The sequence below is a fragment of the Aethalodelphis obliquidens genome, unplaced genomic scaffold, assembly GCF_003676395.1.
Source record: "Aethalodelphis obliquidens isolate GAN/ISIS:26980383/991018 unplaced genomic scaffold, ASM367639v1 scaffold26, whole genome shotgun sequence".
Lineage (NCBI taxonomy): Eukaryota > Metazoa > Chordata > Mammalia > Artiodactyla > Delphinidae > Aethalodelphis > Aethalodelphis obliquidens.
The window spans coordinates 15,268,888-15,281,580 of NW_020837970.1; the positions used below are offsets into that span (position 1 = coordinate 15,268,888).

The 12,693-nt window shown below is 54.7% G+C and overlaps 1 protein-coding gene across 1 annotated transcript in view; it reads left to right on the plus strand.

Moving 5' to 3' along the window:
* Positions 1-2,966: 2,966 nt before the first annotated feature.
* Positions 2,967-12,693, plus strand: part of CORO2B (coronin 2B) — a 139,870-nt gene continuing 130,143 nt past the window's right edge. Inside the window, exon 1 of the mRNA XM_027123446.1 lies at positions 2,967-3,775. Within this exon, the coding sequence (XP_026979247.1) occupies positions 3,761-3,775 (15 nt within the window). The 5' untranslated portion in view covers positions 2,967-3,760. The remainder of the gene's footprint in view (positions 3,776-12,693) is intronic.

Here is a 12,693-nt window from a genome sequence, read left to right on the forward strand (position 1 = left end):
ACATAGAGGTAGTGCCTTCTGAGCTGAGATTTGAAAGATGAATAGGAGTTTGCCATGCAGAGAAAGAGGTATAAAGGTATTCAAGGCTGAGGACAGAGCATGGTTTACAGCACTGAGGCGTGAAAGAGTCTAAAGGAGACCAGAGCTTCCACTGCAAACTTTCATTTATTTCACAATTTTTTGTGTGTGTGTGTGGTACGCGGGCCTCTCACTGTTGTGGCCTCTCCTGTTGCGGAGCACAGGCTCCGGACGCGCAGGCTCAGCGGCCATGGCTCACGGGCCAAGCCACTCCACTGCGTGTGGGATCTTCCCAGACCGGGGCACTAACCCGTGTCCCCTGCATCGGCAGGCGGACTCTCAACCACTGCGCCACCAGGGAAGCCCTATTCCACAATTTTTAACACGACCCCTCGGCCTCCCTCCAGTTTCACCTATAGCTCAGTGGATGGTCCAAGAGAGCTCAGACTTGAACTAACAGCATCCCACCTCAAGTAAGAGCTGGTGGGGAGGGGGTGTCTTTCTACTTTCTGCCCCAGGGCATTCTCCAAGCTGAAGTAATGCCATAAGGGGCAGCCCTCACACAGTGGGGAAGAGGGGCCCGTGGATGAATGCCCACTGAATGACTCTTGGCAGGCAATCTGGACACATCCCAGATGCCTCCAGGGAAGTGGGCCCCCTTGGCTCCAGCAGTGACCTTGAGAACACACAATATAAAGCCAATTTTTATGTTGGCTTTTCCTCCTTCCCAATCTCACTAATTACCCCATTCACTCTTCCACTCTTGCTTCCTGGGATCACCTTCCAATTAAGCCACCTGCATCCAATTCCTTTCTCAGGCACTGCTTTGGGGAGAATTCAAACTAAGATGGGCCAGGTCGCAGGGGACCGGGAGGCGGGAGGTATTGTGGTATAGACACTCACACCACAGAAAATGCACACATTTCTGAGTATCTCCTAGGGGCCAAGCCCTTGACTTGCAGAGGGAATGCCAAGTTCTTTGAGAGGGCCCTAGCTCTTCCAGACCTCTGTTCTGATTGGGGAGAGTGACAGAAGGGGTGAGCCAACAGCATGTGAGGAATCAGAAACATTTTCTTTCTGCTTTGGGAGTGTGTCATGTGGGTTGTGGGCAGCAGATTGATGTTCCTAATTACATTTGGCTTAAGCTGATATTAAGTATTTGTCTCGTTCCCAGAGCCCACAATGCTGGTGGATGGTGGGGAAGGTGCCAAGAGGCATGCTGGGTAGCCGAGGATGACAATCTGGGATTTTAAATATCCATGAGAGATAAAAATGGATGAGTCACAGTCATGGGGGCAGGGTGACTAGTGTTCCTGAGTTGCCCTTTAACGGTTTCCAGGGGCTGGAGGGGCCTTGGAAAGGTTTTGAGGTCCATCCTCCTGTCTTGCTTGAGGCTGACCTGCCCAAGACAGCCCAGACAGGGAATGTGACCACTTCTGATGCTGGAGAGCTCGCTAAGGGCAAATGCGTTCATGTAGCCTATTTAAATTTCTTCTGCTGCAGGTTGAAGGTCTATTTTGCTTAATTTGTTCTTGGTGGCATTAAATATTCACTGAGCACCTACTGGCATTAAATATTCACTGAGGGGTACGCGGTAAGAGAAGGCATGCCTTAGTGCTCAGAACGCCTGTGGGCTCACCGTCTATATTGACCAGAAGCTCATGAAAACAAGACCAGACACTTGGACCCACATGCAACAGGGGCAACCAGGGGGTTGGAGTTGTCAGGGGTTTGGCAAGGAGGTGGGGCCATGAGAGGCCGGGAGGGTTTGGATCAGTGCAGAATAATAAGGAGGGCATTCCTGGCAGGTGAGCAATGTGGTCAAAAGCATGAGGTCCAACATGGGAACACAACTAGGAAGGGTCCGCACAAAGGAGATGCCTGAGGCTTGCGACAACATCTGCTACCCAAGAGATCGAGTAAGTCATTCAAGCTCCTCATGGGTGAAAACAGGACTACTAGCTGTCCATCCACCTCCCAAGACAAGTGTGAAGCTCAAATAAGGCAGCAGGTATGAGTGGCCCTGGAATTCACAGATCCAAAGCACAGCGCTGTGCTTGACTGAAAAAGACCCTGTTCAAGTCTTGGGTCTGTCACTGTATCATCTGGGGGAGGTCCTCGCCCCTCTCTTTGTCTGTTCACTCATCAGCAAACTGAGAATGGTAATTCCTTCCTCATACTGTTGCACTAATTTAGGATTACAGGAGAAAATGTAAATAAAAGTAGCATGATGATCCACAAAGAGCTCTACAGCTGCGGATTACTTTATTATTGTTGCTCTAAACAGTGGGCTCCTTGAAGGCAGCCATCCGATCTGGTCTCTGTTCTTCCGGCACCTTCCACAGATCAGGTGTGCGCACCACAGCGACCACGTCGTCTAGTTAATTGAATTGCATGATCATCAGCTGCAGGAACCCAGCACTTCCGGGCGTGGAGGGAGATTGTGATGCGTAGCCGATCCCTCCGCCTCCATCTCCGCTAACCCCGCCCCTCCGCAGTCTCAGCGGTTCAGGATCTGCCGAAACCGGGTCTGCTCAGGTACTCAGCTGGAGGACTGGTTTCAGAAGACTTGCGGGGACACTTTCAGGTGATTGTCCCTCAAGTCCCTGAAGCATTTCCAGGATATGGTGTGACCCAGGTCAGGATTAGTTCGCCACAGAGGACGCACCTGTGTTCCCCCAAAGCCGCGCCGCACCCAGGGGTCGTACAGACACACACGGGGCAGGGCCCGTCCTCTCTCTAGAACGTAGCTTTTATCACAGGGGGTTCGGTACAGAGCTTGCGGCGACAAGGAAAGAGCGGGCTCCTGGAGAAACGCCCGCCTGGCTGCGTGCCGTTGTCCAAGTCACTTTCCACCCTGCCCCTCAGTTTCCTCCTCTGTAAAACTGGCTACGAGGCCCTCTGGGCCACCGCCTCGCTGCGGGAATGAGACTCGGACCAGTGCTGGCGCCTCCCATCCCACGCCCCTCGGGTCGAGGTCTGCGCGAGGCAGGGGTGCGGGCCGAGCTCCGCGCGGGCGGTGCCACGCCCCTCGCCGCCAGCAGCGCGGCACTCCTGGCCGACTTTGCGAACCTCCAGGGGGCGAGCCCGGCGCTCTTCTCAGCCCAAGAGGCGCCTCGGCCGTCTAGGGTGTGACTTCACCAGCGTCCCGGGGCCAACAGGGCACCGAGAGCCCGGGTCGCTGCCCACCCTCCACCCAGCAGGTGCCAGGACCCAGCCTTGCCCAGCCGCGTGGCGGCCGTGGGCCTGAAGGGGTTAAGGCCGCGGGCCTGGGCGCCGGCCCCCGGCTTCGCCAGCAGCGGTGCCCGGCGGCCCGCGACCCAGCCCCGAGGCGCGGGGCACGGCGGCGGGCGGGCGTGCGCTTCCTCCTCCTTCTCCTTCCGCCTCCTCCTTTGTAGCGAGTTCCCGGCCCCTCTTCCTCCCCCCGCCCCCCAGCCCGGGCCCTCTCCCTCGCTCCCTTTCTTCCTGCCTCGCCTTCCTGCGGCGAAGGAGGCTCATCTATTATAAATGCACATTCGGGGCTGACATCAGCGACGAGCGGCGGGCGAGCGCCGACGAGCGGTCCCTGCGCGCTGCCCGCCCGAAGTGCTGCCCCCAGGCTCGGCTGAGCCTCCCGCGGGGCGCGGGAAGCGCTCGAGCCGCGCCGGACCCCCTTCCCGCCGCCTCCCGGGGCCCGCCGCCGACCCCGGCCGCCGCCCCCGCACGCCGCGCCCGCGCCCCCGCACCGCCCCGGAGTTTCTGCATGACTGTCACAAAGGTAAGCGCCCCTCGCCCGCCGCGCCCGGCACCAGCAGGCGCTTGCAGCTCCAGGCCTGGGTTGTGGGGAGCGCGGGGGTGTGGGCGTGGGGAGGGGGCACTGGTGTCGGGAAGGTGCTGCGTGCGCTTCTCTTGCTCCCCCAGTCGCCCGAGTCGCTCCGGCCCCCCGAGGACCGCAGAGGGAAGGGGGAGGATGCCGCTTTGGCAGCCGCCTTGGTTTGGACAGGATCCCTCGCACCGGCTCAACCCCAGGACTGCATTTTTAACCCTTGTTTAGGATGCTGCATTTTTAACCCCTGGAGAGCAGTGTGGGGCAGCTCCTTGGGGTCCCCGTTGGTGCGGGCCGCAGCGAGCGTCGCTGGCAGGGACTGGAGCTGGGCAGTGGGTGTGGGAATGGGCTTGCCGCCCTGAGGAGGCCAGCCGAGGTGAAAGCCCACCCCACCTGCCGGCTTCTGCCGCCCATCCCAGGAACTCTGGCCCCACTCCAAAGGCAGCCTGTGGAGAAGGTTCTCCCCAGTCCTGGGAGTTGCTACCCGGCATGGGAAAGGTTCTGCCGTGGCCGGCTGGAAGATATGGGGAGGGACTGTGGCGAGGAAGGCAGCAGCGCACAGTGGCAGCTCCCATGTTGGAGGAGAGTTCTTGGACCTTGTCATAGGTGCCCAGGTTTACTGGAGAGACTGGGAGCTTCCCTGCTGTGGGGAAGAAAGAGTTAAGTGGGAAGCAGACCTGGATAGTGGAAAGTGTCCAGGGTTTAGGAGACCCGAGTTCACTCTCCATCACTATCCCAAATCCCCTGGGTGACCTTGGCTGGGCCCTTCTGCTTTGGCCCTCAGTTTCCTCCTGTGGAATGTGAGGATCAGGATGATAATATGGACCCTGGGGGTGGCGACGGGCAGTTGAAGAGCCAATAAAATCAAGGGTGTGATTGTGACGCTTTTCAGACAGCTCTGTCAGGGTGAGGAGATCACAGCCTGGGCTTGGCCTTGGGTTTGTGGAGCCATGTACCCAAGGCCAGACTCCACCAGCTGCCCCGCTGGCTCTCAGAATTGGAGAGGTGGAGGCCAAAGTGGGAAGGGCCGCTTGTTTGTGGTCAGAGCAGTGGGCCGGATGGCGGGTCAACCATGGAAGTGATGGGAGAGGTGATTCTGTCTCCATCTGATACGCCAGGGGCTACCCATGCCCCCCTGAGATCTGCCATAAGACAGCGTGTTCATTCAGGGTCTTTGGGCTCAATTCCGAAATCAGGACTTGGAAACATTGTGGGAAGATGCACTTGGGGGCTGAGGGGCTACCTTAGCTCTGGCTACTACTGGCAGGGCTGCTGTGACCCACAGGGTGCAGGATGCTTAGTGATTTGAAATGATACAAATGCTGTTTGTCTGGGAAGGATTATTGTCATTAAGGTTATTAATGTCAAAGACTGTAAGCAGGTTGGAGTAGAAGAGTAATGGATGGGCCTGGATGAGAGATAAAGGATGTGAGGTTTGTAATAACAGCACCGAGATTTGACTAGATGCCTACCCTGTGTCTCTTTAAGTATGTGAGCTCAGGCAGCCTTCCTTCCCAGGAGGCCTGCAAGGAAGGTGTGTTCAGGCCCCTTTAACAGAGGAAGAAGCTGAGGCTCAGAGAGGTAAAGTAACTTGCCTGAGGTCACACAGTGAGTAAGTGGCAGAGCTGGGGTTTGCCCTCAGGCCTATCCTGATCTATGGCCTGTGATCTTTCCATTGCCCTGCACCTTGGAGACTGGGTGATTCCAGTGGTAGAGGGGCACTGCTTGGAGGCCTGGGCCCTGGGGTGGGGAGTCCATGAAGGTGAGTACCTGTCTGTTAAACCTATTGGCAGTCCTGGCCTCTTGGTATCCAGTGATTATTCACTAATGCACCCCCTTCCACCCCATCCCCCACCAAATCCCTCTGTCTCTCTCTTCCTGTTCTAACCAATGTGGTATCAGTTTAAGCCAGCTCAGAGGATTAAATAAAACCCCCACCTTAACCCTGTCTTCTCTTCCTTTGCCAGCCCTTCACAGACTAGTGGGGAGGGCTGGAGGAGCAAGAGGGCTACAGGGGAGGAGCCTGGGAGCAGGCCTAAAAGCCTAAAAGCCTGCTGGTAAAGGCTCCTCTCTGAGTTTGAGAAGAAACCATAGTGCTCTGGGAGTCTGAAGGCCTTGCCTGTAGTCCTAAATCAGCCACTAACAGGCCGTGTGACCTTGGACCAGTCACTTCCATCTCTAGGCCTCTGTCTTCCCATCTGTGAAATGCGGGAATTGGTTCCACCTTCTGCGGGGCTTTGGGACAGCTTCAACTCTGGCAAGGAAGTCAGCTCTGATGGAGACCAGGAAGCTCTTTTTTCTCTGGAGTTGGTCTGGTTACAAGAAGAACCCTAACAGGAGTCTGGGAGGTGGGATCACTGCTTAGTGGGGTGGTAGGCTGGGGAGGGAATGGATTAGAGGGTGAGGCCCTGGCTCTTGCTGCCTCTAGGCAGAGTCACCCATTTTGGGCAAGCCCCAGCTTCCTGCCCCTTGGACCCTTGCTTTGAGCCTTTGTGTCAGACCCCCCGCAGGGCAGATCCTCAGGGCCAGGGTTAGGTGTGGATTGTATTGTGGGAGACAATCTTGTTAGCTCAGAGAGCCTGGGAAGTGGAGAAGAGGAAACCAGATGGTCAGTTGCTGGATCCTCAGTAGCACTTCCTTAGGGCAGAGGGGCTCTGTTTTCCGTTTGCCACCCTCCCTCTCATACATACAACTAGCCCCCTTCATTGTGGGGTACAGCTGGTGAGGCTGCATGTAAAACCTGGGGGTTTTCTGGAGGGGCTCCTGCCCTAACACACTAGAGACTCGGAGCCATGCAGATTTTGAATCGTGACCTTCTAGCCTGATGACATTTTTCCTGGTTATGATGTTTTAAACTCTATTTTATTGTGTATATTTTAGTAAGCTGCCTTAGTTTCTTTATATAATGAGGAGGAGAAGAAAGGAAGAAAAACTAGAGAGGAGAGGGAAGGACCAGATGCAGCTTCCCAGCCTGCAGATATCCACAGGAGGTCAAGGCCCAGCCTCCTCCTAGTTTTGGTCCAGTGTCCTTCCATAGGGCAAGTCAAGGGTGAGGGAGTGAAGGCGGCCCTCCCAGTAACAAGATGATTTTATTCCAGATGATTTTATTCTTCAAATCCTTGTGCCTGATTTTTATAATTTTTCTGTCTCTACTCCATTTCAGTCATATACCTGACTTAGCACTTAGCAGTGCTTCTGTGTCTAAATATCTGTTTCTAAATTGCACTCACCTGGAAAAACAGAACAAACTATATTAGAAATGTGTGTAGAGTACTGGTCAATAGGCTATGAGAAAAGCCTGTGAGCTGTAACGTAGGCCTTACCACCTCCTTTTCGCTGCTCAGGGGTCCTTTGGAGTGATTTCTTGGCTTTTGTCTGTGATGTGACCAGAGATGTGGCTTCTAGGTAAGCAAGGTGGTGGCTTCTAGTGACTGGGTAGCCTTGTTCCCAGGTGTGCCTTGTTAAGTTAGGTGCTGCTGAGCTCAGTGCTTTCCAAGTTCCCCAGGCTAGCTCAGGGGGCCAGGGGACCAAGAACAAAGTACCCTGGGCAGCAGGAATGCCTGCTGCAGCTAGGAAGGACTTAGGAGAAGGAATGTGGGCAAAGAGAGGACACTGGATGCCAGCATCCCCCTCTAAGCAGTCGATTCCAGGTCCACAAGCAGTATTGTCAGCCGCGCCCTGGCCCTTCTTTCTGCAGGTCAGCCTTCCTCTCCTGCCCCTGTTCCAGCAGAGCTCAGCTCGCTGGTGGGAGCCCCTGGCTCCTGCTGAATGTGATAGGACGGTGTTGTCCTGCCCAGGTAGCTAATAACAGTTAATTGTTTGGCAAAGATCACATGTCTCTAGGGCCCCTGTGGAGCAGCTTATAGGAGAACAGAATGTTCAAGCAGTTTAATCATCCAGTTCTCTCCCCTGACAAATGAGGGAACTTAGGCTCAGGGAACAGAACTGTGATTTGCCTAAAGCCGCTCAAGCAAGTTTGAGGCTGGAGGGGCTGGAACCTGGGTCCTCCTGACTCCTGATCAGTGCTCTTTCCTCCTGGCTGCCCGGTGAGGGGGGACTTCAGGCAGCCGGAGCAGGGGCAGGTGTTTTTGCCCCCCTGCATCGCCCCAGCCTGGACTGCTAGTGTCTGGGTTTCCCTCTCCCTTTTTTGGGTCCGGGTGTGAGGGAGCCCAGGGTCAGGATAGGGAAGGGGGTTACAAGCCCTTCTGCTTCAACTCATGGACCCAGATGCAGTCTACCTAGGATACCTGGACCCCCAGATATCCCACTTCCCAGCACCATTTTCCTGTCTGGCTCTTACTGCGAGAAGAGATGAGAGAACCTCAGTTGAAAGGCTGAGAGGTACCAGCACAGACCCAGCTCCCAGACACGTAGGGGTAGTGTGGGGATTCTGCCTCCTGTACACTCCATGTACTCACCATACCTCCTCCTTCCTCGCGGGGCTTTTTCCAGATCGCTGGCATCCTCAAGCAGAAGGTATCTAGCTAACATTCACTCATTCGTTCAGCCAGCACCCTCTGAGCTCCCGCTCTGGGCCAGGCCCTGTGTTAGGCATTAGGGTCACAGAGTGCATAGCCACAGCCCCTGCTGTCCAGGCCCTTTGAGGAGATGGATGTGGAAGGAGGTATCTCAGCGTCCTGGGTTAGGAGTGTCAAGGTCCAGTGGACACAAGCTGGGAGAGGCTGGTCTTGGCTGCATGCTGTAAGTGCTTCGTAAATACAGGCCCTTTCCTTCTCTGCTGTCTCTCCCTCACTCTCCAGAAAAGCCCTGGCGAGTTACTCCCTTCCTCAGTGTGCCCGGAGGCCCTGTGTTCTCTCGGCTGGGGGTGTTGCCACCTTGGCATCTATGGCAGCGCCTAGAGGCATCTGGGAAGGGTTGTGAGGCTCCCCAGGGCCCCAGAATCACCCCACAGCCAGCCAAGCCTGTGGAGTCAGCACAGACATGGGCTCGGCCAGTTTGAGTGTATGGACACTGGCTGGACCAATGGCCTGGCAGCATCAGACCCTGGCAGCTCAGCGATGGAGAGAGTTTTTCCACTTCTCTCCCGGGTTGGCCAGCCTGGAGCAGACATGGCCTCAGCTGCCGCCGGCTCCTGGCACCGGGGCAGCCCAGATTCTGATTTGGATAGCTGGCCACGGAATTTGTCTGGTGTCCAGGAGATGAGGGAATGTGCAAATTCCCTCTGTGCCCAGCCCCCTCTCCTTCCCTCTTCTGATCAGCTCGTTCTGTTCCCTTCCTTTCCCTGCCCCTGTACCCCGCAGGTTCAGGCCCCAGCCCCGAGCCGCCTGCAGCCTGGGAAGCTCGGAGCAGCTGGCTGGGAGCAGGCCCTGCCAGGGAAGGACAGATGCAAATCCGGTGGCTTCCACATGAAAAGAAGCTGTTTAGAATGAGCCTCTCCTTTGTGGGCCTGGAGTGTGGGACCAGCTGCGAAGGAGGCACAAGTAGGGTGGGAGGTGAGGGGGGGATTGGGGGTGGAACTGCCACTCACCCTTCCTCTCTCCCTCCCCCCCTGCCACCCCCACCCCCGCAGAGGCCCCTGGAGGGACTTGGTAATTGGTTTCTGGCTGGCACCCTCCTTCCAATTAACACAGCGATGGGAGGCGCCCAGGTTTGCTCACGACTGTCCTGTTTACAGAACACACACATGGGTTACTGCAGTGAATCCCTACGCCCGTCCCATGGTGGGGAGGGTTCCCCCTATTTACAGATGAATAAACAGAGTCTCTGAGTAGAGGGATGACCACACCCTAGTCACAGAGCTAATGTGGGTCAGAGCCGGGCTGCACACCCAGACCTTCTGACTTTGAGCCAGAACCTTCTCAATCTGATCACGTAATGGTCCACATCCTGTGAAGATGAGAATAACAGTTATTAAGCAGGCATTGGGCGGGCATGATTGCATTTACTCTGTTCACCATGAGAGTGATTCTATTATTGGATGATCCCATTTTCCAGAGGAGGAAACTGAGGCTCAGTGAGAGTAGGTGAATTGCTCAAGGTTGCAGGTTTAGCGGGTGGGGGAGCAGGGATCTATACCTGGGCTGTCTGACTCCAGAGCACACATTCCTCTGACCTCCAGGCCTCTCCTGCTGGAGCTCTGTCATATTCTGCAGCCCCTACCCCCAAAGCGTAGGGCTCCTGTCTGTGTGTCTGTGGCCCTGCCATGGAGGTGTGCTCGCCTTGAGGGTGACACTCGTGGGTGTATCATCCTTAGACTTTCCTGTGGCCTTTGCTGGAGCTGGGAACAATGTGAATGACTGGGGGAATGGTGCTGGGTAAGGAAGACATCCTGCACGTGGTATCTGGCATTAGATAAGGCTGCTTATAGGTAGGGCGGCCAGCACAGCAGCAGAACAAGGTGGGGCAGAGGCAGGGCCTTCTTCATTCCCGTGAAGCTAGCTTTGTCCAGGGAACGCAGGTCTGTGGACCAGGCCTGCAGCCCTTACCAGAAGCAGCCTTCTCTTGAGATGGCCCTTGATTCCCAGGGGGTGCCTAAGAAGGCCAGCTTTCGAGTCAGACAGATGGCACTGTATCATTTACTTGCAGTGTGTTCTTGGGCAGGTTGCCTAACCTCTCTGAACATCTGTTTCCCCATCCTTTAATTGGGATTGATAATAGTAGTACTTAAAAGGATGATTGTAAAGATTAAATGAGCTGATCTGTGTGAAGCACTTACCACACGCCTGGCAGTTAGCGTTAGCTATTAACACCGGGAAGACAGAAAATTAAACAAATGCTGACAGTGAGTGTCCTGGGGGTTATGAAATGAGCAGTACAGGGACCTCTGGGAATAATAGCAGGGGGCCTGACCTAATCAGGGGGCTCAGAAGTGACTGTTAGCTGAATCACGAACGATGAGTAGGAGATGGCAGGTGAAATGGGGGGAGCTGAGGAGAGGATAACAGGCAGAGGGAACAGGGCAGAATGAGCAGACGTCTGGAGTCAAAAACAACTCTCCAGGATCACTTCCTGCATGCCAGGCATTGGTGAGGGCTAAGCCCAGGTATTGGCTCATTTCATCATCAAAGAGACTTTATGGCGTAGATTACTGTTATTTCCGCTTTATAGATGAGGAATCAGGCACAGAGAGGCCAAGGAAGCTGCAAGAGCTCGCCCAGTGAGGCAGAACAGAGATGGGTCCAGACCTGGGCCTCCTGACTCTGGCACTCTTTCCTTCCTCCTCCCCGCAGCTGGAAGATGGCTTGTCACTGGGCCACTTCTTAAACTGACCTGAGGGGTGTGAAAGCGCTACATGCCGTTGCCCAGCCTTCTGCTGCCCTCCCAGGGCCTCCCCGGGCTGCGTAAGGGAGGGCAGGGGCCCTCCTGGCTCGCAGGCAGCTCTGGGGAGGGGTCTTTTTTTTTTTTTTTTTTTTTCCCAAAAGGAAACTTTGCTCTGGCAGGAAAATTTCTACCTTCCATTTTTACTGGGCCCAATTACGACTGATTTTGTTTTTTTAAACCTTTCTGCTTATCTGGATTGGGCCTTGGTCTTTACAGTAAAACCATAGGGACAGATGCAGAATTTTTAATGTTGGAATTCTGTTGGGTGTCTGCATTTTGGTTTCTGCCCTGCCCGAGCTCAGAGAAGGTGACATTTTTCACAGGCTTAAATTTACTGGCCCCTGAGTGAGACAGATGGTGACACTGTGGGAGGCTCTGGCTGCCCGCAGATGGGAATGTGGGGAGGCTCATTCTGGGTGGTGCTCACGCTAATCCCTGGGAAGAAGCCCCCACACTCAGGGCTTAACTGTAGAGCCGTCTGAGGTCGTCTGGTCCAGCCCTCTGCCTTCGTGAACTCCACGCTTTCTAGGAATATGAGAATGACTCCTAATCGTAATAAATACTAATTTCTTAGTAGGCTGTTTGGAGCCTTTCACCAGGTGTTAAGTCCCTGCTTTCAAGGAGCTGACGGTGAAATAAACACAACAACAAACGTAGCTAACCCTTCGAGGGTGCTTAGTTTATGCCAAGCACATAAAAAGTGTTTCATATGTATTTACTCTTTTAATCTTCCTGATTACCTCTGAGGTCTGTGCTATTACTGTTCCCATTTCCATAGTAGCAGAAACAGACCCAGAGAGGGCAGTGAGGTAACTTACTAGGGTCTCAAAGCTGGGGAGGGCCTGAGCCTACCTCCCGGGCCTTCTGGCTTGCCATTCCATCAGGCTGGAATGACCCCAAAACATGGGACCAGAGCAGGGGGCCCGGAGGCGGAAGATCCAAGCCTTGCTCTTGCCACTTTTTCTTACCTTGTGACCCTGGGCTAGTCCCTCAACATCTCTGAGCCTCTGTTTTCTCATCTTTGAAAATGGAGTTAGGACTCAACCTTACTAGGGTGCTGTAATGTGTAAGTAAGGCAGTCGTAGATGTCATGGAAGGGGATGGTTATTGTCATGTCTAATTCGCGCTCCCTCCCGCCCCCTCCCATCACCAGCATTTCACGGCCTTCAGAGTTTGGCAGTTCCATCCAATAGCTAACCCACTTTTCCTGCGCTGTAGTCCTGACTTCAGAATTGATTCATACACTGTTGGTATGAAAAAGAGGAGTTCATCTCTTCCAAACAGCCTCTATCTGTTTTCTGCTCCGTCAGGCTAGTTGGGTGCAGATAAAAAGTTGTTTTTCTCTCTTCCTATTCTATTTTGGCTGTTTTAATATGCTTGGGATAAATAATCTGGCAGTAAAAATTGGGCATCCTGCTTTCATTTGAAAAGTGAGCCAAATAAAGCATCCGAACCTTGATGTGTATCATCCTGGCTCCCTGCAAGCCCCAGCTCCCTGTGGAAGGCTGGGGAGGATGGGTCCCAGAGCACAGTCCTGCCTGGGTCTCTGGGCAGAGAGATCCCATCCTGTGCCCCGTGGCAAGGGACCT